The 23,206-nt window shown below is 33.3% G+C and overlaps 1 protein-coding gene across 1 annotated transcript; it reads left to right on the forward strand.

The window, feature by feature from the left end:
- The first annotated feature begins 21,298 nt into the window (after window positions 1–21,298).
- On the forward strand, window positions 21,299–21,877 carry LOC120169658 (dirigent protein 2-like). The gene has a single exon (XM_039177764.1). It carries the CDS (start codon window positions 21,299–21,301, stop codon window positions 21,875–21,877), a length of 579 nt encoding a protein of 192 aa, XP_039033695.1.
- The last annotated feature ends 1,329 nt before the right edge of the window (window positions 21,878–23,206 follow it).

Genomic DNA, 23,206 nt, shown 5'->3' on the forward strand with positions numbered 1-23,206 from the left:
TTTGAGTGTTCATTAACTTTAAATGTTGCTGCCAAAGTAGCCAAAGCAGCTGCCATCTGATTCTCTTCTCTTGGGAGGTAATTGAATGTTACTTCTTCAAATTCTTCGATAAGTTCCATGACCAATTTACGATATTCCAACAGTTTGAGATATTTTGTTTTTCATTCTCCTCTGAGTTAATAAATTACTAGAGCTGAATCCTAATATACTTTGAGTGTTTTTATTTTGTGCTAAATGGAGCTCTAATACCCAAAGCACATGCTTCGTACTCGGCCATATTATTTGTGCAATCAGAATTTAGTTGACTGATGATGAGACCAAAATTGCCCCCAAGGCATTTGAAGCACAATCAAAATTCAACTAACAATGTTCATTGGTAGATGTAATTGCTTCCTCTACTGAAATAACCATTAGATCTTCATCTGGGAAATCAAAACTCAATGACTAATATTCTTCAGAAGCCCTTCTTGAAATAAAATCTGCTATGGTGCTCACTTTAACTGCTTTCCGGCTTACGTATTAAATGTCAAACTCTGAAAATAGAATCTGCCATCGAGCTAATCTTCTAGATATAGTAGGTAAATCCATTAGATATTTCAAAGGGTAAACTCTGGAGATCAACCAAGTGGTGTGATACATCATATACTACATGAGCCTTCGAGTAGCCCAAACCAAAGCACGACACAAATTTTTAATCGGTTAGTACCTTGCCTTGCAATCAGTAAACTTTTTGCTGAGATAATAAATTACTCTCTCTTTCTTCTCAGTTTGTTCATGTTCCCTAATACATACCCCATTGAGTTCTCAAAGACTGACAAGTAGAGAATTAATGGTTTTCCTGAGATAGGTGTCACTAAGACTAGGGTATTTCACAAATATTGCTTAATTGTTTCAAAAGCTTATTGACAATCATCACTCCATAACCCTTGAGTTATTTTTGTAGAGAATGAGAAAAATGGGGTCACATTTCTTAGTTAATTATGAGATAAACCAAGCAATGTAATTTAATCTCCCCAGGAATCCTCAAAATTCTTTTTTTTTTTTTTGTTTCTTGGGGTGGTAAATTTTGAATAACTTTGATTTTTTTGGATCTATTTCAATCTCTTTTTTGCTCACTATAAAACCCACGAGCTTCCCAGATGTCACCCCTAAGGTACACTTGGATTAAGTTTCAGTTGGCATTTCCTCAATCTCTAGAAAAGTTTCCTCAAATTCTTAGCTTGTTATTCCTCTGTCTTGGCTTTGAAAATCATATCATTGACATAAACTTCTATTTCTTTATGCATCATGTCATGAAACAATGTTACCATGGCACTCTGGTATGTTGCCCTGCATTCTTTAGCCCAAACGGCATCACCTTGTAGCAAAATGTGCCCCACATGGTGACAAACATAGTTTCTTCCATATCTTTAGGATGCATCTTTATTTGATTGTAGCCAGAGAAACCATCCATGAACGAAAAATAGGGAATTTCCAACAGTATTGTCCATAAGCGTGTCTATGTGTGGCAAAAGAAAATTATCCTTCGAACTTGCCCCATTGAGATCTATGTAGTCAATGCACATATGAACCTTCCCATCCTTCTTTGGTACTAAGACAATATTTGCCACCCATTCAGGATACTTGGCCACCTTGAGGAAACCAACATTGAATTGTTTATTCACTTCTTCTTTAATTTGTATCAGCATCTCGGATCTCATTCTTCTAAGTTTTTTTGTACATGTTTACATTCTGGCTTTATTGGTAATTTGTGTACCAAAAATTCTGTGTCCAAACTCTTCATCCCTACATAAGACCAAAAAAAATGCATCTTTGTACTCTCGAAGCAGTTCAATCAAACTCTGTTATCCCTCGGTATATAGGGTGGTGCCAATCTTTACTTCTTTCCTATCTTCATCTGATCATAGATTTAAAGTTTCAGTGGGTTCTTCATGAGGCGGAATCTGCTCATCCTCCATTTCCACCATTTTTAGCAGTTCAGAAGGTAAGTCATATTCCTCATCATTATCACAACCCTCGATTTACCCTTGACATATGGGAACAAAAAATCAATCTCTGGGCCAGTGTCATCAGTATTCATGCTATTGATATTTGACGTCCTTAAAGAATAACGAACGAAAGGATATATATACATATACACATACAGGAGAATTTATCCCATATCAAGATAAATATAAAGAAATAATATATACAAAGATAATTAAGAATTAAGAAGTGCATGGGAGAATGTTTTCCACTTTGCGAATTAATAGAAATGCATCTTTCATTTAAAATAAAATAGATAGATTAAGCCTTTAAATAAGATAACCTATTATCCCGGGTTTAGACAACAAAGAAAGTTTTCATGTTTTACTCTGAAACAGATTTGTAAAATATAGGCAATTCTTCAACAGTCTAATTATCCAGCACGAAGCCTGGCGGTGCAGGGTAAATTCCTACATCCATTCGTCCTCAGCCTCATCAGTCAGTATCACATTAATGCCTAAATCTCCCAAGGCATCCTCGATAATTTGTTTCTTAACCTGTGGGCTTCCTTTAAACATATTACCTCCAGACACAAAGGTATTATGCTTGGAAGTTCCCAGTATTCGGCCACACAATCTTTTTATTAAGGTTGATGTTTTATTAATGAATATGAATAAAGTAAAATTCAAAAAGTAAATGCAATGCAGAAAGTAAAATGCATATGCAAAATGCAAGGTGTTGATACTGGAACGATTCCTTAAAACAATTTTTTATATTAGAAATGAAGTTCAATTACAAGGCTTAAAGATATCACAACTAAATCTGAGCTATATCCCCTAATTGTTGCATGTGTGCCCAAGTAAATCCAAAATCCTCTGAGATTATTCAGTCTTGAGTTCCAATCCTTCGCTTACAGTAGAAGCCTCATGTGCTAAGTCGAGCAAGTACTGAGCCACTCCTTGAACATGTTCCAGGAAGCTAGCAATGAGGTCATCCCTTTGCTTAACTCTCCACTGAGCATATTCCCAACGATAGTGCCACTGCATAGCTAATTCATAAGGGGTTATCAGAAGTTCACTTGCCCTTTTCTGAAAATCTTTTACCTTAGTCTCAAGTTCATTCACACACTACCTTAGGCTTTCAACTTCCCCACGACTCGAGCTACCTTCTCAACTTCGGTATCATCACGATGTTACCTCTAATCTCAAGATCTTTCTTTTTAGTTTCTCATTATTGGTTCGACTCTCTTGCAGTAGTTGCTCTAATGCACTTTTTTCTCTTGAAAGTATATTGGTCTGATTCTACTCTACTTGTACTCTTCCTTGCTTACCCCAGCTTCTCCTTTATCTCACTCAGATAATTTTGACGGACACTAATGTGGGTGTAATCAATCAAATATGACACGTATTCAGGCTGTAAACTATCTCCATTGGTAAGTTGGGATTGCTCGGACCATCTCAGAATATATGCATTATCTTCTACCTCTTTTTGGACACTTCATTCCATATTACTAGCCTTCTATATGGACATCGATCACGGATCAACACCATGGCATGAATAGTGTATTGCAAAAATGAAAATAAAACAAAAAGGAAAAAGAAACTTAGTCAGTAATCGTAAAGAAATCAAACGGGAATAATATAGTTTGTCAATAAAACCTACCCTCATATGTTGGCTACCCAATCATGCTTTAGTAGATCCTACCCAAACATGATTTCTACCCTCATGCTTTGTTTAACATAAAAATCCTAACCTCATGTCATCTAGTTCACATGCTTATTCGAAGAAAATAAACCTAACCACATGATCTTTAGTTATCATACATCTATTCGGAAAGTAAAATTATACTACAAAAATTAAAAGACTCAAAAGAGCTTTCCCTTGTGTACCCTTCTCACAGGATTCATAAGGTTTGGGTTAGGCTCTACCTAGGTTCAGTTTCTAGGTTCACTATATGCTGAGTTCGGCTCTAAAGTAAAATGTTCTCGAATTTTCGTTGTCGGTGCCTCCTTGGGCTGCCATACCCTCAATCCTGGCCGATCACAGGCTTTTGAATCGAGTTCAATTCGAGGGAACACGCCTCCTTATGTCTATACGAAGGTGAAAACTGTCACGATGACCATAAGGTGTGAGCCCCAAGAGCAATCCACTATCCCATATGGAGGTGAAAACCACAGGAGGTAGTAGTTTCTCACTCCTACTTAAATAGGATAGAGTAGGGTTTTAGCTCATGTTATGATAATTCAAGTACACAGTGTGTGAGGAAAAGCAAAAACACACACAATTGCACAACACAGAAACTCATTTCTCAATTCCCTTGGAGACACGTTTAATCTAAAAATATTAGCAAACAAATCAGTCCAACTATTTAGTGGTTAATCAAATTGCAAACAAAAATTTTATTTAAACCAAACAAGGGGTCAAAAACTAAATTAGAACAAACTTTTAATTTTCATTATAAAGACAATTAATTAATTAACTAACGGCCTCACTCTCTTAAAAAATTCCCCGGCAGAGTTGTCAAGCTGTCGAAACGATTTTTCTTAAAAAAATGATTTAATTTTTAATTAATTTTTATTTAAAAGAATCCCATCTCGATTAATTTGGTGTTTTCTTTTAAAAATCAGAATAAAATATGGTTTGAGGAGTCGCCACCAATCTTTGATTATGGTGTGGTTAGGCATCCAAAATGTTTTTTCATTTTAATGACATTTAATTTAAAAATTATTAAAAACAACATTTTAAGGTCTGCATACCAAAAATTGAGTTCGGGAGTCAATTACGCGTTGGGAAGGTTTAGAACCCCCCACAGCATCCTAAATCAGTACCTAGTCGATTAATTAGTTGTCTTTGCAATGAATCTTACAAGTTCGAATTCAATTTAATTTAAAATACCTTCAAACAATATTCTTTGAATTTTAGGGCGAAAAACGAAAATATTTAATTATTTCCTATCGAGAAGAATAGATCCATCATGCCTTAAAGTAATAATTCTCACCCAATAAAAATAAAGAAATATTATTATTTTATTCTAAAATCCATTATTAATTTAAATTGCAAGAATAATGATGAAATAAAACAAATTAAATTAAAAATTATCAATCATTTTAGAAAGAAAAAGAATATTCGATTTTTTAAAGACGTCGAGATCGGAAGTAACTTTCTTATACATTAAGAAAGCCATTCCACGACAACCTTAAAATGAAAGGGTATTACCCTTAGTCCAATTATTTGAATTGAGTCGAGTGATGCTTACAAGGGTATCATACATGCTAAATTTAAAAAGACAAGTAATACCTAAATCTATATGTACGAACAAACATGCTTATATAAACATAAAAAGAGAATTAAAAAATATGTTATTTTATTTATATTAAATTAAATTAAGTTTAAAGGCATGCATAAGCCTAACTTAACAATATTCAATACCATATAAATTTCACAACATGCCACATTAAATTTGACCTAATTTAAGGGTCAAAATAAATCATGTATATATGCACATATAAAATATAATGGTCTCGAATAAAAATGTAAAAACATGGCAAGTCAAAATACAATTAACTAAGACTAAATATATTTAGTAAACTATGGACTAAATTAAAAGAAATATAGATTTAAGGACTAAATCTAAAAGATAAAGTAATCTAAATTAGGACTAAAATATTTGAAATCTAAATCTAAGGATTCAATTTAAAATCAAAGTTCTAGGACCAAATTGAAGAAAATTAAAAATGAACAAAATTAAAAGCAATTAACAAATATAAAGGGAGTAAATCGAAATAAATTAAAAATATAAAGTTGAAATTAAAATTCATTAAATAAAGGAGGAAAATAAAAGAAACATAAAGTAAAGTACAAAAATCAAATGAATGAAATGTAAATGATGAAATTTAAAGGCTGGAATTAGAATAACAGAAATTAAAGGGCAGAAATATAAATAACAAAAATTAAAGAGCAAAAATGTAAATGATAGAAATTAAAAGAAATAGAATATAATTTGAATTATGGGTCAATTTTTAATTATTAATCGGACCATAAATAACGTGAATCATACCCCAGGGCGGGTCATCACGAGGTTGTAGAATGATTCAAACGTAAATATAAAAATTAGCTGTTAGTAGTTAATAAATTAACAAAGTTGGCTGTTAGTGGTTAATAAATTAGCAAAGTTAGCAATTAGTGGTTAATAAATTAGCAAAGTTAGAGTTTAAATTAGAATTTTACCTAGACCACAATAATGTGGATTGCCCAGGGCAGGTCACCACAAAGTTGTATTAAAGTTTATTGTTAATAATTTAAATATAAAGCATTAAAATGTAAAATAAAACAAAGAAATAGGAAAATTATAAATAATTCAGTGACCATAATGCAATAAAAAAAAAGAAACAATGTCAATACTAAAATAAAGTAACAGAAATAAAAGTGACCAAAATAAAATGACACAAAATAACATGTTAAATTCAAATAAAATAAAAAAGATGAACTAGTGACGAAAATGCAAAAATGCGGTAAAACTCTGAGGACTTAAATGTTGATTAACCCCTAAACTATAATATAAAGCCCGTATTTTTTTTGTTTTAATTCATTTTAAAACCCTAATTCCCCAAAAATAAAACACATATATTTCAACTCACCTCTTCTCCCATGCACAGCCGACACCTCACCAAAGCTAGACGACCAACCACCACCATGGTATCGCTCCTCTCACTCCGACCGCCACAGGACTCGACATGGTAAGGCCCTAACCTAACCCAACCCAAGATCCTAACTTTCTTCCTCTACTTCACTCCTCCCTCTCGGCTGAAGCTCCCTAAGCTCAAAACCTTCACAAACCGCTGTAAATCGACTTTAAACCAAGCTCCGATCACCGATCGACCACCACCAACAGTGGCCATAAAACCTAAACCCAATCTAGGATCGAACCAACCTCGCCTTCTTCCCTAGACAAAAAAATCGAAACGTAAAAAAAAGACCCTCTAAAGCCGAGACCAAAGCCTCTCTCTCCGACCAGCACCGTAAATCAGCACTCACATCTTCTTCGACTACCACCAACAGTGGTTGGGTAACCCAAAACTTAGACCTAATTGAACCAAGCCGCCATTTTTTGGTTCCTAACTCCTAAAACTAAACTTCAAAACTAACATGGAACAACTCCTAGCCTCAAAACTTTGACACCTCAACTTCCTATCACCTACGACAACAAAACTAGTGACGAACAAGATTCTCCGATGACACGAGGTAAATACCCCACTCCTCTCTTTGTTTTTTATTTGAGACCTCTCATGCAAAAGAATCAAAACTGAAAAATGGCTAGAATACCTTTTTTTCTAAATGTTTGTCTTGTTTTTTTTATTTCAGAATGGTTTCCTCTCGAATAGGGAAGAAGGTTATAATTTTCCCAAATGGAAAAAGCCTCATCCCCTTTTACATATCTTTGTTTTTAGGTTTTATAGTATCGATTTACAATTGGAAAAAATGAAAATTTTCATTTTTTCTTTCTATGTTTCTCTTTTTGCATCTTTGTTGCTCATGGAGCATTCAGGGGTATTGTTGGAAGCATGGGACCACCGATGGTGTGCGTGGCTAACGAGGATGATGTGTTCATGGTCGAGCTGCTGGTGGGGATCCGATTTTTTTACTAGCGTGGAGGTTGGACCATCTGAGAAGGTCATTCACTTGGTTGTTGGGTTCTTTGATGTTGGGCTTCGTAAAATGTGAACCTTGTACTGGACCCCAGACAAAAATGTGTATCTACAAGTACTTTTTCTTGGTTCTGCAATTAAATCTAAAATCATTAGGAACATAAAACAAGTAAATTATTTTTCAGTCGTACTTGATTGTGCTCCTGATGTGAGCCACCAAGAACAAATGTCTCTTATAATTAGATATGTTAATATTTCTTTGAGTTCAATTATTGTTGAGGAGTCCTTTTTAGGATTTTTAAATATGAACGATACCACGGGTCAATGATTTTTTGATATTTTACAAACTGAATTAAAGGATCTTGGTCTTGACAAAGATGACGTGTGGGGACAAGGGTATGATAATGGGTCAAATATGAAAGGAAAACATCAAGGAGTAAAAAAATTGTTAGATATAAATCCTATAGCTTTTTACACTCCTTGTGGATGTCATAGTCTTAAACAAATAGTTGTGGTAAAGCTAGAGATTTTTTTGGCATCATACAGCTTATTTAAACTATATTTTCTCATTCTAAAAAAAGATGGCAAATTTTAAAGAATAATGTTAAAGGTTTGACACCTAAACCATTGTCATCAACTCGTTGGGAGAGTTGTGTGGAGAGTGTTAAAGCTATAAGAAACCAAATATCGAAAATACACGAAGCTTTACTTCAAGTAGCGGAAAGTAGTGAGAATGATTTTAAAGTATAAAGTGAAGCTAAATCTTTAGCAACAAATGAACTTGGTGATTATGAGTTTTTGGTAGCAATTTTTATTTGGTTTGAAATATTATGTGCAATTAATTTAGTTAGTCAACATTTACAATCAAAGGATATGTTCATTGATGTTGCTATGGAAAAATAAAGGGGTTGATTTTTTTTTAGCAATATAGAGAAATTGATTGTAAATGTTGACTAACTAAATTAATTGCATATAATATTTCAAACCAAATAAAAATTGCTCTATATTGTTGAACAAGCTATTGTTTCTCTTAATAGGAGATTTGAACAACACCAAGAATATGAAAAAAAATATTAGATTTTTATTTGCTTCTCGTAAGTTATAGTCACTAGATGATGTCAGTCTAAAACTTCATTGTGCTTATTTTGAGTCTATTCGTAAGAATAAAAGACAATCTGATATTGATGAAAATGAATTGTATGTGAAATTGAGGTTACTAAGAGAGTTGCCGATCGTCGGTGAGACGGGCTGCTTCCGATTTACTAGAGGCTATGCTCAGGCGAGGACTCACTCAATCACCCATGTCCATGCTATTGTGGAATATAATGTTTTTATATTCCATTATTGATGATTATCAACTTGATTTCTCTGATTTCTTATTGCTTAATAATTTATAATTTCGAAGTTCCGTATATAAATGGGTGAACGATAAAATGTTATGCATAAAAAAATGTTATGCCCTTCAAATAAATGAAATTAACTCAATGATATGAATGGAATTTAGTTTAATTATTAAATTTCTATCTTTTTTTAACAAATTTTGAGTGAAAGCGAGTGTTTTTAAGCGTGAATTATCTCTTATATAAAAATATCAATGACATTTTGATTTTTGTATTTTACCATACCTTTACATAAGCCCTGTTACAACCTTTGAAAAGATCTTTTAACTTTTTGCATCACATTCATATATAGTGATGGAGGTTTGATTCATTTATAAGCTTATGGAAATATCGTGCCATGTATTGATCTTGAGAGTTAAATGCACCTTAAACATTTTGAGAGTATTGAATAAAACCATGTGAGGGTGTTAAGTCTTGCTACACTTGATATTGGTGGTTTAGTGAGTTGTTTTGATTTTGTTAATGTCTATCTTATTCATGCTCGTTCTTTTAATTGTCATTATAGTTTGAATCCTTGATGTATGCTTAACATTATTTATATTTTGAGATATTAAATCAGATACAAAGAAAGTATATGGACGAGTTGATATGTTCAATTGAGTTATGCTTAAGGATAAATGAGCTTGCTCATAATATTACTTAAAATTATTTGTTAAATTATTCTTGTAATAATTTTTTTAACGAGGTTAATTTGCAATATTAAATCATAAAATATTAATATAAAACTTTATAGAATTTGTTATTAGATTTTATCTAAATTTTACATGTATACTTTATTAATTTAATTAACATATTAAATAACATTTAATATAATTTTTCACACATACAATATTTTAAATTATTATTGTTGTATTAATATATAAGTTGATTTGATTATTTTTCATCAAATTTAACAAAGATTTTAAATTAAAAAATTAATCAAAAGCATACAATCGGTGATATTTCAAAATTATAGGTTACTTGTGAAAACTTTGCATCGTTAGTAATTTTATTCATTTTTTATTTCTTGAATCTTCTCTTCAATTCGTTTCTTGTATTTATATCGTTGGAAGGAGATCGTCAGATTAATATTTTTATTGCACTTTGAGTTGTACCGACAGTTCCATCAAAACCTATGTTTTTTTAATTAATCACTGGTATCCAATCTAAACCAACTAATCCAGATTGGGTACGCAAGGGCGACCTTCCTAACCCAGTTTGCTCCATTCGTAAATGCCAGGATTTGAACCCTTAACTTTACTTAAGGGACTTAGTGTCTCATCTTACTAGATCAACTGGTTGTTGGTCGCAAGAATGAAATTTTGACACTAGATTGAGCACCAAATAAGCGAGCTGTGGCACTCCAGGTAGCATGAGTAGTGCTACACCCTGTTAGATGAGGAAGAACATCGGCATTAACCGTAGATAACTGTCAAGAAGCCAATAGTTTGTCTTGTTGATTATACACTAGAAAAGCTGGATTCTCTGAAACAGGGTCTGATTCATCAACAACAAACTAGGTGGGAAAAGAGCTTGATTCAGAAAGAAATTGCGTCAAACCATAGCCACCAATGATTAATGACGCTTGATGCTTCCACAAAATATACATATTCTCTAACAACTTTACAGTATCATTTTTGAGAAATTGTTGAATCGAACAAGAAAGCAAAGCATTAAATACCGAAGTAACAGTAGAAGACACATTACTCGGAACAGAAGAAGTGTGGGGATTCTACTGAGTTTGAGTATCAGTGGGATTGGTCATCCTGCAAATAACAAGACAACCTTAAATCAAAAAGCTTTCCTCTCTGAAATAAACGATCGAACAGTTGGCAGATGCAAACTCCTAATAGTTCACATTAGACAGATTCATGATGAAATTGCAGCAATCGTGAAAAGGAAAAATTTCTTAAAATTCTTAAAATCCCTAAATTTCTTTAAAAACTAATATTTAGATATCTTTAAAAAAAATTAGAATACTTTTTACATTTTTAATGATTTTATTAATTTTATTTTTTAAAATTAAACATCATTACAATTTTGGAAAAATATAAGTTCTTTTTTTTAGAAATTTTAGATTATTTATGTATTGTTTTAGAATTTTTCATTTCCTGAATTTTTTTTAATATTTATGTTTTTAAAGATTTTTTGAAAACTTTTATTACAATTCACAGTTTTAAATTCGGTCACACCATTTTTTATAGCATGAATCCCAATGACCTAGGTGGTAAAGGAATTGTTGTTATTCCTTGAGGTCCGAGTTTGAGTTCCAGTAATATCAGGGGTGTAAGTGTTCAATGACAAATGGTTAAGAGTTATCTTTTAACAAATATTATCTTGTACTTACCCAAGAATAATAAAAAAAGCTAAATACATAAAGAAAATTATACAAGTACCAATCTAGTAATTTAACTATAATACAATGACCAAAGGAGGTATTAACTATATTTTATACTTTGTTGCTAATTTAAACAAAATTTAATAATTTTCTTCTGTAAATACAAATAATAAAAAGAAAAATCATTTAAAAGAAAAAATATATAATAGAAGGAAGATTTCGTGGAGATCTGTCAAACTAGATTTCTTTCCTCGTGTCACATCCCGATTTAGGGGCAAATTTTTTATAATTTTAAGTATCGAATTAAAGTAGTATCAAGGGAGGAATTGAGGACCAAATTAAAAAAATTCAAAGTTATAGTTCAGATTCAAAACTTGTAGGGAATTTAGGGACCTGAACCCGAATTATCCCATTTTTATTGGTAGTGAAAAATAAACTTCCCCATCAGTGAAACACCAAAATCCCTAATTTCATAACCCAAAACCCTAAATTTCCCCTAAATTAAAGCTCCGTTGGCCTCCCCAAAACCTCACCATCCGGTCGCCATTCGGACCATTGCTACCCCTATTCGATTCCCTATCGGCTGGCGACCAAAGCCCAAACTTTATCACTCCATGAAACGCCTCCCTCCGCCGTGAATCGAAGCTCAAATCCCTGTTAAAATTATCCCCCACTGTTCGGTTTTACTCAAATTCCAGCCACCTCGATTTTCAACTTGCCTCATCGCCGCTGCTATTGAGTTCCCCATCGTCGTCCGCTCCTAACCCGACCAATCTCCTCGTCTGAAAATTGCCACGTTGCCTATGTTGGCGTGAGTAAGGGTTTTGAGCTTTTTCTTTTATTTCAGAAGGTTTTTGGTTAATATTTGAGTTGATTTTAGCTTGTTATATTGTGTTGATGTACTAGGAAGAATTGGTCGACCGTTTCGACCCCTGTCGCCATCGTACGCGCCGCAACAAACCAGCAGTGCGCCGTGGGGCTCGTTCCCTGCTCTGACTTCTTTTAGAATCGATCCAGCGAGTCTGGACCAATCTAAACCGGCCCAACCCGACCCGAACCGTTGACCAGTAAGATAATTGACTTTTACCGGTCTGACCGTTGACTTTGACTTTAACCGAAAAAATCAAATTTTTTGAAAAGCCCTATTTTATGTTTTCCGACGTTTTAAGTCCGAATCTGAAGTCCGTTTTGCCAAATTCGCACCTGGTAAGCCGTTTTTCAATGTTTTATCTTCGGATTCAAGTTGGTTTCTCAATTAAGTCCAGTTTATGTCGTAAATTCAATTTCTATGTATTCGAGGAATTATTGAACGTTGAATTCAAGTTCGATGGCGATCGAATGGAGTTTAAATGGTCGATCTATATGGCAAAAAAACCAAGGTAATATATTACTACATGTTTCATGCTTTGTGGAACATGTTGGTATTGATTTTTGCATGGATGAGTATAATTGGTCACATGTATGTAATGATCACTTCCTAAACTCGATCCAAATATTATAAAAAGTCAGTAACTTAATATGACTTATATGGCTCGCTTAAGAAAGTGGAAGATCTATCGGAAATAAATATCAGTTTAATGGTTTAATCAATAAATCTCAGAACTCGTAAATTCTAATTTATCTCATTAAAGGTTAAATGTTGGGAATAATTGGATAAGAAAAGTACCAAAAATAGCACTATGAGATAAAATTACAAAAATACCCTTATGAGGTAAAAATGACCAAAATACCCTCGAAGTGTAAAACGACTGTATTATATGACCAAGTTGAACTAAGTGAAAGTATTGTATGTATTTGAATTGTTGAAACATCTAAATTACTCTGGAAACTCCTAAATGACCTAAGTACTCTCAATGACAAAGAATTAAACAAATGACTTGGATAAGTCTGGAACCTTAATGAGTTTATATGTTGTACATCCATAAGTGTGTTAAACCACGAAATAATCATGTCGACCTGTGGAATACCGTTGCAACACAGTGATGATATAAATACCATTGGGATACTTGTTCGTCTCCCTAAGAACCATTCAGCATCGATCCTGATATTTATCAGTTTAGCTAGTGCATTCAGTGTTAAGAAATGAATAATAGTGAAGTATCACGGTAAGAATGTTTGACAAGTATCGTACTGTTGGGACTTGTAGCTCAATTGGGACTTGAAATCCTAATAATTCAAAATTATTAAATCTTGAAATTTCAAATAACTCTGTACGGATATATCTGTCAAATTACCAGAAAAGGTAAATAGGCTTGGATTGAAAAGAATTACCGAAATATCATCTAGTTGTGGAATATTAAAGAAACTTTGTTATGTAAATGACTGAAATACCCTTGGACCCCAAAAAGATTAAAATACATGGAGCTTCAAGGTGACTGTAGTAATCTCAAGTACGAAAATGATCCAAATACTTTCATGACCTAGATATAAGTGAATGTTATTGCATAAATTCTGTAAACACTGAGAAAACCTGAATATGGTATCGCCAATAAAAGGTTGGGGAGTACGACTCAAGTACGTTGGTCATCCTGGAGATTATTGCAATTCATAATTTGAGCTAATACCATCAGAATAAATAGAGCTCCTCAAGCCCAGTTCAACGATGGTTTTGAAGATGATCAGTTTAAATAGTGATGTCCGTATTAAAGTGGTTGGCAGGTATCACAATGTTGGGTTTTGATCAGTTCTAGTTGATCTGGTATTCAAATAAATTGACATGAATCTTGACTACCATGAATCATCGATTCATCCTTATTAGATTAAGTTGTTAAGAATCCATTAGAAATCGTAATTTCTAAATACCCTTGTTGGCATGAATGATGGAATCACTCTTAGTGAATTTGAATCTTGAAATAATATGATGTAAAGGTTTCTAATCACTATCTTGATGCACCTAAATCATAGCAGGATTCTAAAGTATCAACTTTAAATGTCTTATTAGATCCATTATTAATCGATCCCTTTCAATAGGACTTCGTTCCTGGAATCCGATCAAAGTATATAAGTTTCATGTTTTCCTGATAACTATTAAGTGCTTCTAAAAATACTTGTATCCTCTAGTGTGTTTACCATGTACTACAAGACTATTTTATATGAAATGTGTTTTACCAAAATTTATTGATTTACTGGCTTATGAACCATGGCTACATGGTATGTGTTCTCCGATTATCGTTTTCACCGAAAAATATGAATTGTTCTTGATTTATGGAATCATGGAATTTACTGGTTTATGAACTATGGTTTCCTATTTTCATTGGTTACTACTTGAATTGTTTTATTAGGATATTATCTGGATAGGTTGAAGGTTCAGCTCTGATAAAGCTCGTAAATCCTTACGAACCTAAGGTGATCCTTGGGTAGGCTCTAAGGCCCCGAGAAACTTTCTTGGGTAGGCTCTCAAACCCCAAGGCACTCCGTTGGGTTAATCAGGGGACTAATTATGGTGTACAGGTGGAGAGCAGTTATATGGTTTATTTCATTGACACATTTACGAGATTTTACTAGATCATGATCCAGATAATACAATTTTCTATTAAAATTGATTTCTGCTGGATTTTATATGGGTAGAATTCTAGTGTATGGAGGTTTAACCCTGATCCAACTGGTAAATTCTTACGGCCCTAAGATGACCCTTGAGTAGGCTCTCGGGCCCCAAGGCATTCCCTTAGGGTGGTGGCTCTCTTTGTTGTGTGCTTAGGGTGCAGTTTTGGGGAACTACATAACAGTGTTTGGTTGGAGGGTTCCACTATGGTTTCGAAAATATGTTTTAAACAGTTATTATTTTAAAAAGATTTATATTTCTCACTGGTTTTGGTTGGAACACACTAGACGAACTATTCTGATCTCCTGAACCTGGTTCTTTAAGTGTTTCCACTGAACTGAAATCTTCATGCCTATTACTCGAAGAAATATCAGTGAAACCGTAGCTCATTCTGAAAACATGTATAATTCTGAGTCAAGCATGTTCTGTAGCATCAATTGGCAGTTTTGTATTACTGAGCTTCCCAAAGCTCACTTGTTTACTCACTATTACAGGTTAAAATAATCAAACATGTGCAGCTATCATCATCAGTAAAGGAGTTCCACCGGCGTTGCTTGTGGAGTACGGTGCATATGATTAGGGGCATGTAGGTTGTATTTTATTTTATATACAAGTCTGAAAAATCTATTTTATTTTTTAAATCTGGTAAATTTTTATTTATAAATTGATTTTATTATTTTACATGTTTTAATAAAAGTTTTAATTTTTCTGATATTTTTACAGTGGGTCGCTCCTGTGGCCCTAATGTGACACTCGGATCGGATCGGGCCACCAGCATCGGTCTGAGGGGGTTACATTTAGTGTCAGAGCCTAGGTTGATTCAACTTTTTTAGATAGATCGGCCAGTCGAATGTCAAAAGATGTATGGTCAGTACATATCCCTATACTACAACCGTACTTCTCTAAGACAGAACTCCAAGGTCGAGTCCCTCTCTGTAATGAGTTAACCTAAGTTTTTTATTCGTTAGGGCTTGACCTATGTATAAAAGAATATCAGTGGTGTTTGTCTAATTTCTATAAAGTACCTCACAAGTAATGTGAGAGTTGTTTATTCGAGAAATTCTGATCCGACTCCAGGAATGAAATTGAGAGATGATATCGCTTTATGAACCTAACCTCATAACCAAGGTCAAATTGATTCCACAAGGATAATTCCATCTGATTTTTTTAATGGAATGAGGGAAAGTTTTGACGAGAATGTATATTCAGCTGACTAAGAACTAATAGATGACTTGTACTTCTGTAAAAGCTACTTGATGATATGGAATAACTTATGGAATCTTCATTTATGCATTTCTGTGACTTGAATGAATTTCGAGGATGAAATTCTTTTAAGGAGAGGAGAATTGTCACACCCCGATTAAGGGGTAAAAGTTTTATAATTTTAAGTATTAAATTAAAGTAGTATCAAGGGAGGAATTAAGGGCCAAATTAAAAAAATCAAAGTTGCAGTTCGGTTTTAAAACTTGTGGGAAATTCAGGGACTTGAACCTGAATTATCCCATTTTTATTGGGTAGTTAAAAATAAACTTAACCCCCGATTAATAAAACCCCAAAATCCCTAATTTCATAATCCAAATCCCTAAATTTCCCCTTAAATTAAAGCCTCACCGGCCTCCCCAAAGCCTCACCGTCCTGCAGTCGTTCGGACCATTGCTACCCCCATTCGATTCCCCACCGGTCGGTGACCAAAGCTGGAACTTTATAAACTATGAAATGTCTCCCTCCGCCGTGAATTGAAGCTCAAATTCCTGTCATAATTATCCCCCGTTATTCGGTTTTACGCAAATTCTGGTTAGCTCGGTTGTCAGCTCACCTCACCGCTGCCACCACTAAGTTCCCCATCGTCGTTTGCTCCTAACCCGACCAATCTCCTCGTCCGAAAATTACCTAGTCGTCGACTCCGGCGTGGGTAAGGGTTTCGAGATTTTTCTTTTATTTCATAAGGTTTATGGTTGATGTTTGAGTTGATTTTAGCTTGTTATACTGTATTGATGCTCCAGAAAGAATCGGACGACCGCTCTGACCCCCGTCGCCGTCGCACGCACCGACAATACGAATGGGGCTCACTCCCTCCGCTCTGGTTTCTTTTAGAATCAGACCAGCCAGTCTGGACCAATCTGAATCGGCCCAACCCTACCCACTTGATTCGACTAGAACCGTTGACCGGTCTGACCGTTGACATGTCAGATCGTTGACTTTGACCGGTCTAACCGTTGACTTTGACTTTGACCGAAAAAGTCAATTTTTTTGAAAAGTCATTTTTTATGATTTTTGATGTTTTGAGTCTGAATCCAAAGTCCGTTTTCCAAATTCGCACCCGGTAAGTCATTTTTCAATGTTTTATCTTCAGATTCAAGTTGGTTTCTCAATTAAGTTCAGTTTCTAACGTAAATTCGGTTGCTATGTATTCGAGGAATTATTGGACATTGAATTCAAGTTCAAGGGCGATCAAATGGAGTTTAAATGGTCAATCGATAAGGCACAAAAATCGAGGTAATACATTACTACCTGTTTCATGCTTTGTGTAACATGTTGGTATTGATTTCTTCATGGATGAGTATAATTGGTCACATGTATGTAGTGATCACTTCCTAAACTCGATTCGAATATTATAAAAAGTCGGTAACCAAATATGACGTATATGGCTCGCTTAATAAAGTGAAAGATCTATCGGAAATAAATATCAGTTTAATGGTTTAATCAGTAAATCAATAAATCTCAGAACTTGTAAATTCTAATTAATATCATTAAAGGTTAAATATTGGGAATAATTGGATAAGAAAGTACCAGAAATAGCACTATGAAGTAAAATTACAAAAATACCCTTATGAGGTGAAAATGACAAAAATACCCTTAAAGTGTAAAATAATTTATATTATATGACCAAGTTGAACTAAGTGGAAGTATTGTATGTATTTGAATTGTGGAAACGACTTAATTACTCTGGAAACTCCTAAATGACCTAAGTACTCTCAATGAAATAGAATTAAACAAAAGACTTGTATAAGTCTGAAACCTTGATGAGTTTATATATTGTACATCCATAAGGGTTTTGAACCGCGAAATAATCATGTAAACCTGTGGAATACCATTAAAACACAGTAATGATATAAATATAATTCAGATACATGTTTGTCTCCCTAAGAATAATTCAGTGTCGATCCTGATACTGATCAGTTTAGCTAGTGCATTCAATGTTAAGAAATGAATAATAGTGAAGTATCATTGTACGAATGTTTGACAAGTATCGTAGTATTGGGACTTGTAGCTAAATTCAGACTTGAAATTATGATAATTCAAAATTATTAAATCTTGAAATTTTAAATAACTCTGAACGAATATATCTGTTAAATTGCCAGAAAATGTATATAGGCTTAGATTGAAAAAAAATTACTGAAATATCGTCTAGCTATGGAATATTAAAGAAGTTATGTTATGTAAATGATCGAAACACCCCTGGACCCCAAAAAGATTAAAATACATGAGCTTTAAGGTGACTGTAGTAATCTTAAGTACAAAAATGATCCAAATACTTTCATGACCTAGAAATAAGTGAACGTTATTGGATAAATTCTGGAAACACTGAGAAAAACTGAATACGGTATCGCCTATAAAAGGTTGGGGAGTACGACTCAAGTACGTTGGTCATCCTAGAGACTGTTGTAATTCATAAGTTGAGCTAATACCATCAGAATAAGTAGAGTTCCTCAAGCTCAGTTCAACGATGGTTTTGAAGATGATCATTCAATTAGTGTTGTTCGTATTAAAGTGGTTGACATATATCACAATGTTGGGTTTTTGATCAGTTCTAGTTAACACGGTATCCTAATAAATTGACATGAATCTTGACTACCATGAATCATCGATTCATCCTTATTAGATTAAGTTGTTAAGAATCCATTAGAAATAGTAATGTCTAAAATGCCCTTGTTGGCTTGAATGATGGAATCACTCTCAGTGAATTTGAATCTTGAATTATTCTGATGTAAAGGTTCTTGATCAATATCATGATGCACCTTAATCATAGTGGGATTCTAAAGTATCAACTTTAAATATTTTATTAGATCCATTAGTAATCGATCCCTTTCAATAGGACTCCATTCCTGGAATCCGATCAAAGTATATAAGTTTCATATTTTCCTGATAACTATTAAGTGCTTCTAAAAATACTTGTATCCTCTAGTGTGTTTACCATGTACTACAAGACTGTTTTATATGAAATGTGTTTTACCAAAATTTATTGATTTACTGGCTTATGAACCATGGCTACATGGTATGTGTTCTTCGATTATCGTTTTCACCGAAAAATATGAATTGTTCCTGATTTATAGAATCATGGAATTTACTGGTTTATGAACTATGGTTTCCTATTTTCATTGGTTACTACTTGAATTGTTTTATTAGGATATTATCTGGATAGGTTAAAGGTTCAACTCTGATAAAGCTCGTAAATCCTTAGGAACCTAAGGTGATCCTTGGGTAGGCTCTAAGGCCCCGAGAAACTTTCTTGGGTAGGCTCTCAAGCCCCAAGGCACTCCGTTGGGTTAATCAGGGGACTACTTATGGTGTACAGGTGGAGAGTAGTTATATGGTTTATTTCATTGACACGTTTACGAGATTTTACTATATCATAATCCAAATATTACGGTTTAATGTTAAAACTGATTTCTATTGGATTTTATAGGGTAGAATTCTGGAGTATGGAGGTTCAGCCCTGATCCAGCTGGTAAATCCTTACGGCCCTAAGGTGACCCTTGGGTAGGCTCTCGAGCCCCAAGGTATTCCCTTAGGGTGGCTCCCTTTGTTGTGGCTTAGGGTAAGCCCTTATGGATGTTGTTCTAGGGAACTGCATAAAGATGTTCGGTTGGAGGGTTCCACTATGGTTTTGAAAACATGTTTAAAACAGTTACTATTCTAAAAAGATTTATATCTTTTCAGGGTAGAATTCTGGAGTATGGAGGTTCAGCCCTGATCCAGCTGGTAAATCCTTACGGCCCTAAGGTGACCCTTGGGTAGGCTCTCGAGCCCCAAGGTATTCCCTTAGGGTGGCTCCCTTTGTTGTGTGCTTAGGGTAAGCCCTTATGGATGTTGTTCTAGGGAACTGCATAAAGATGTTCGGTTGGAGGGTTCCACTATGGTTTTGAAAACATGTTTAAAACAGTTACTATTCTAAAAAGATTTATATCTTTTCACTGGTTTTGGTTGGTACAGTTGACAAACTATTCTGATCTCCTGAACCTTATTCCTTGAGTGTTTCCTCTGAACTGAAATCTTCATGCATGTTACTCGAAGAAATATTAGTGGAACCGATGCTCATTCTGAAAACCTGTATAAGTATGAGTCAACAAGGAAATTTTATTACTTTCCATTTATATGCATGTTCTGTAGCATCAATTGGTAGTTTTGTATAACTAAGCTTCCCAAAGCTCACTCTTTTACTCACCATTTTAGGTTAAAAGAATCAAGCCTATGCAGCTATCGTAATCAGTAAAGGAGTTCCACTGGCGTTGCTTGAGGAGTACGGTGCATTTGATTAGGGGCATGTAGATTGTATTTTGTTTTATATAAGAGTCTGAAAATCTGTTTTATTTCTGAATACTGTTAAATTTTTACTTTTGTATTTATAAATTGATTTTATGAGTTTACATGTTTTAATAAAAGTTTTAATTTTTTCGATATTTTTATAGTGTGACGCTCTGGTGGCCCTAATGTGACACCCCAGATCAGATCGGACCACTCGCATCGGTCTGAGGGGTTACACCTCGTGTTTCTTCTTTTTCATTATCGAAAGAGAAATGTAATTATTAAAACAAATTATGCATCAATAATTTTATGGCTTAAATTGAAAATAAGTCCTTAAATTATGTTATTTTGGCTTTAAGTCCCTAAATTATATTTTAGTTAAAATAAATCTTTCAATTACTATATGTAATCATTATTTAAAATTTTCTTTGTCGAAATAAATTCCTTAATTATGCTTATTTTTTGTTCTCTGTCTCCAAACTATTTTTTATCAAAATAAATATCTAATTTTGTGTGACATGTCAATCTCATTGATCGAAAGAAATTTTTTTAACTGAAAAAATGAAAATTCTTAGAATGATTACATATAATAATTTAAAAACTTATTTTAACAACAACAAAAAACAATTTAGGGACTTAAAAAAGGATAAATCGTTTTACTGAGAATGAAGTGATTTTTCCGTTAACGTATAAATTATTTTTTATTATTATTTTTGTTTTATTTGAAACAAACACCTAAAAATACTGAAAATATATTCTATAAACTCATTTACATGAAACAAACACACCCTTCTTTTTACTTTAAAAGCCTAATTATATTGCAAAATAAAAGGTGGCAACTCAAGTCTCTTCCAATTTCAACTCTTGAGCCTGCGAATTCTCCAAACCAACAATGGCAGCCTCAATGCTGAAAACCCAAAGCTTCATCTTCTACCTCATCATCATCACCTTATTCTCAACACTTGTTGTTTCCGATCATCGATCGAACTCCAATGTATTCGGAAAATACACATCTCCATCATCACTAGGGCTCAAACGAGAAAAGTTATCCCACCTTCACTTTTACTTCCATGACATAGTCTCCGGAAAAAACGCGACCGCAGTTCGCGTTGCCGGCACATCCTCTAATAACAGTTCCTTACCGTTGTTCGGCGACATTTATATGATCGATGACCCTTTGACGATCAACCCCGACATCAACTCCAAAACGGTGGGAAAAGCACAGGGAATGTATGCATACTCATCGCAAACCGAAATGAGCTTGTTAATGGTGCTTAACTTTGCTTTCACGGAAGGCAAATACAATGGCAGCACTCTCAGCGTTTTAGCTCGCAACGAGGCTTTTAACACCGTACGAGAGATGCCGATCGTCGGTGGGACCGGCAGCTTCCGATTTGCTCGGGGCTATGCTCAGGCTAGGACTCACTCGATCACCCTTGTCCATGCCATTGTGGAATATAACGTTTTTTTATTCCATTATTGATGATGATCAGTTTATTTCTCTGATTTCTTATTGCTTACATTCATGTATGTACCAACCTTGTAACTCGCTTTCTTATTTATAAAATAATATAATATTAAACATAATTTATATGTAAACGTAAATAAATTCCATTAAGAAAAGAATATTTCCCAGTTAAAAAGAAAGAAAATTCATTAAGAAAAGAATATTTCCCAGTTAAAATCAAAGAAATTTCATTAAGAAGAATAATTCTCAATTTCAAAAAATAATTATTTCTCTCAATTAAAATGGTTCTTAGTGAAATTAGGAATATAGTTTTGGGACTAAAATATTGAAATAAAAATTGGGTTTAAGGGTTAAAAATCATTTGAAATTTTAAACCTTTTTAAATTTGATTAATTTTTTAAATCTAAAATTTAATCGATATAGTTTTTTTTATCGAGAAAGTTGTTGGTGATTGTTAGAGTGTTGATATGATCATTCACGATTCTAACATAGCAATTTACAATATTGATGTGATAGTCCATATATTCTAATGTGGTGATCTATGTGTGAATGATCACTTTATAGAGTAATTTAAATAAATTTTAAGAAAAAATTGAGAGTTTAATTATTTTATATAAAGTTTGAAAAGTTATTTAACCTTCAAGTTAAAAGATTAAAAACTTAAAAAATTCATTTAAACTTTAAAATATTAAAAAAATTATTATTAAAAAAACTAAATAAAATAAAAGACTACAAAATGATATAAGTTGTTCAAAAGCGAAAAGAGAATAAAAACATATTTGACATTTCCCTCTATTAAAATGGATCTCGGTGAAGTTTGGGACTAAATTATTAAAATAAAAATTAGGATAAAGTATTCAAATGATAATTAAACTAAGTTAAAAAAATTCACTAAACTTTCAAAAATTATAAAATAAATATTAAACTTTTCATTTTATTACAAAATGAACATCGCACGATTTCGACAACCTTAATATCTATAATCATATTTAAAACATTTAAGATTTTATAAAAAAGAATTGTTATATTACTATTTTGTTTATATTAATTTGATATTTATTTTTTAAAATCGTAAACTATGAAAAAATTATTTTAATATTATTGTTTTCTTCATTATTTATTTAAATATTTTTTATTTATAATATAACAATTACACAGCTTGGTCAGTGATAGTGTTGGCTTTATCCTATTCCTAATCTCAACCATATTTCCTTAGTAATTAGTTTCAGCCAGATTTTAACTTATGAAAAATTCTAGAGTGTATATCGTATATTGAAACACACCATTAATATAATATATCGATACACATCACTAATTAAAATGAAAGACGGCGCGCAATATAAA

Source organism: Hibiscus syriacus, unplaced genomic scaffold (assembly GCF_006381635.1).
Source record: "Hibiscus syriacus cultivar Baekdansim isolate YM2019G1 unplaced genomic scaffold, ASM638163v2 tig00111769_pilon, whole genome shotgun sequence".
NCBI lineage: Eukaryota > Viridiplantae > Streptophyta > Magnoliopsida > Malvales > Malvaceae > Hibiscus > Hibiscus syriacus.

Bases quoted from the DNA above. Each gene is read 5' to 3' on its own strand.
- LOC120169658 (XM_039177764.1), top strand. From the start codon at position 21,299: ATGCTGAAAACCCAAAGCTTCATCTTCTACCTCATCATCATCACCTTA.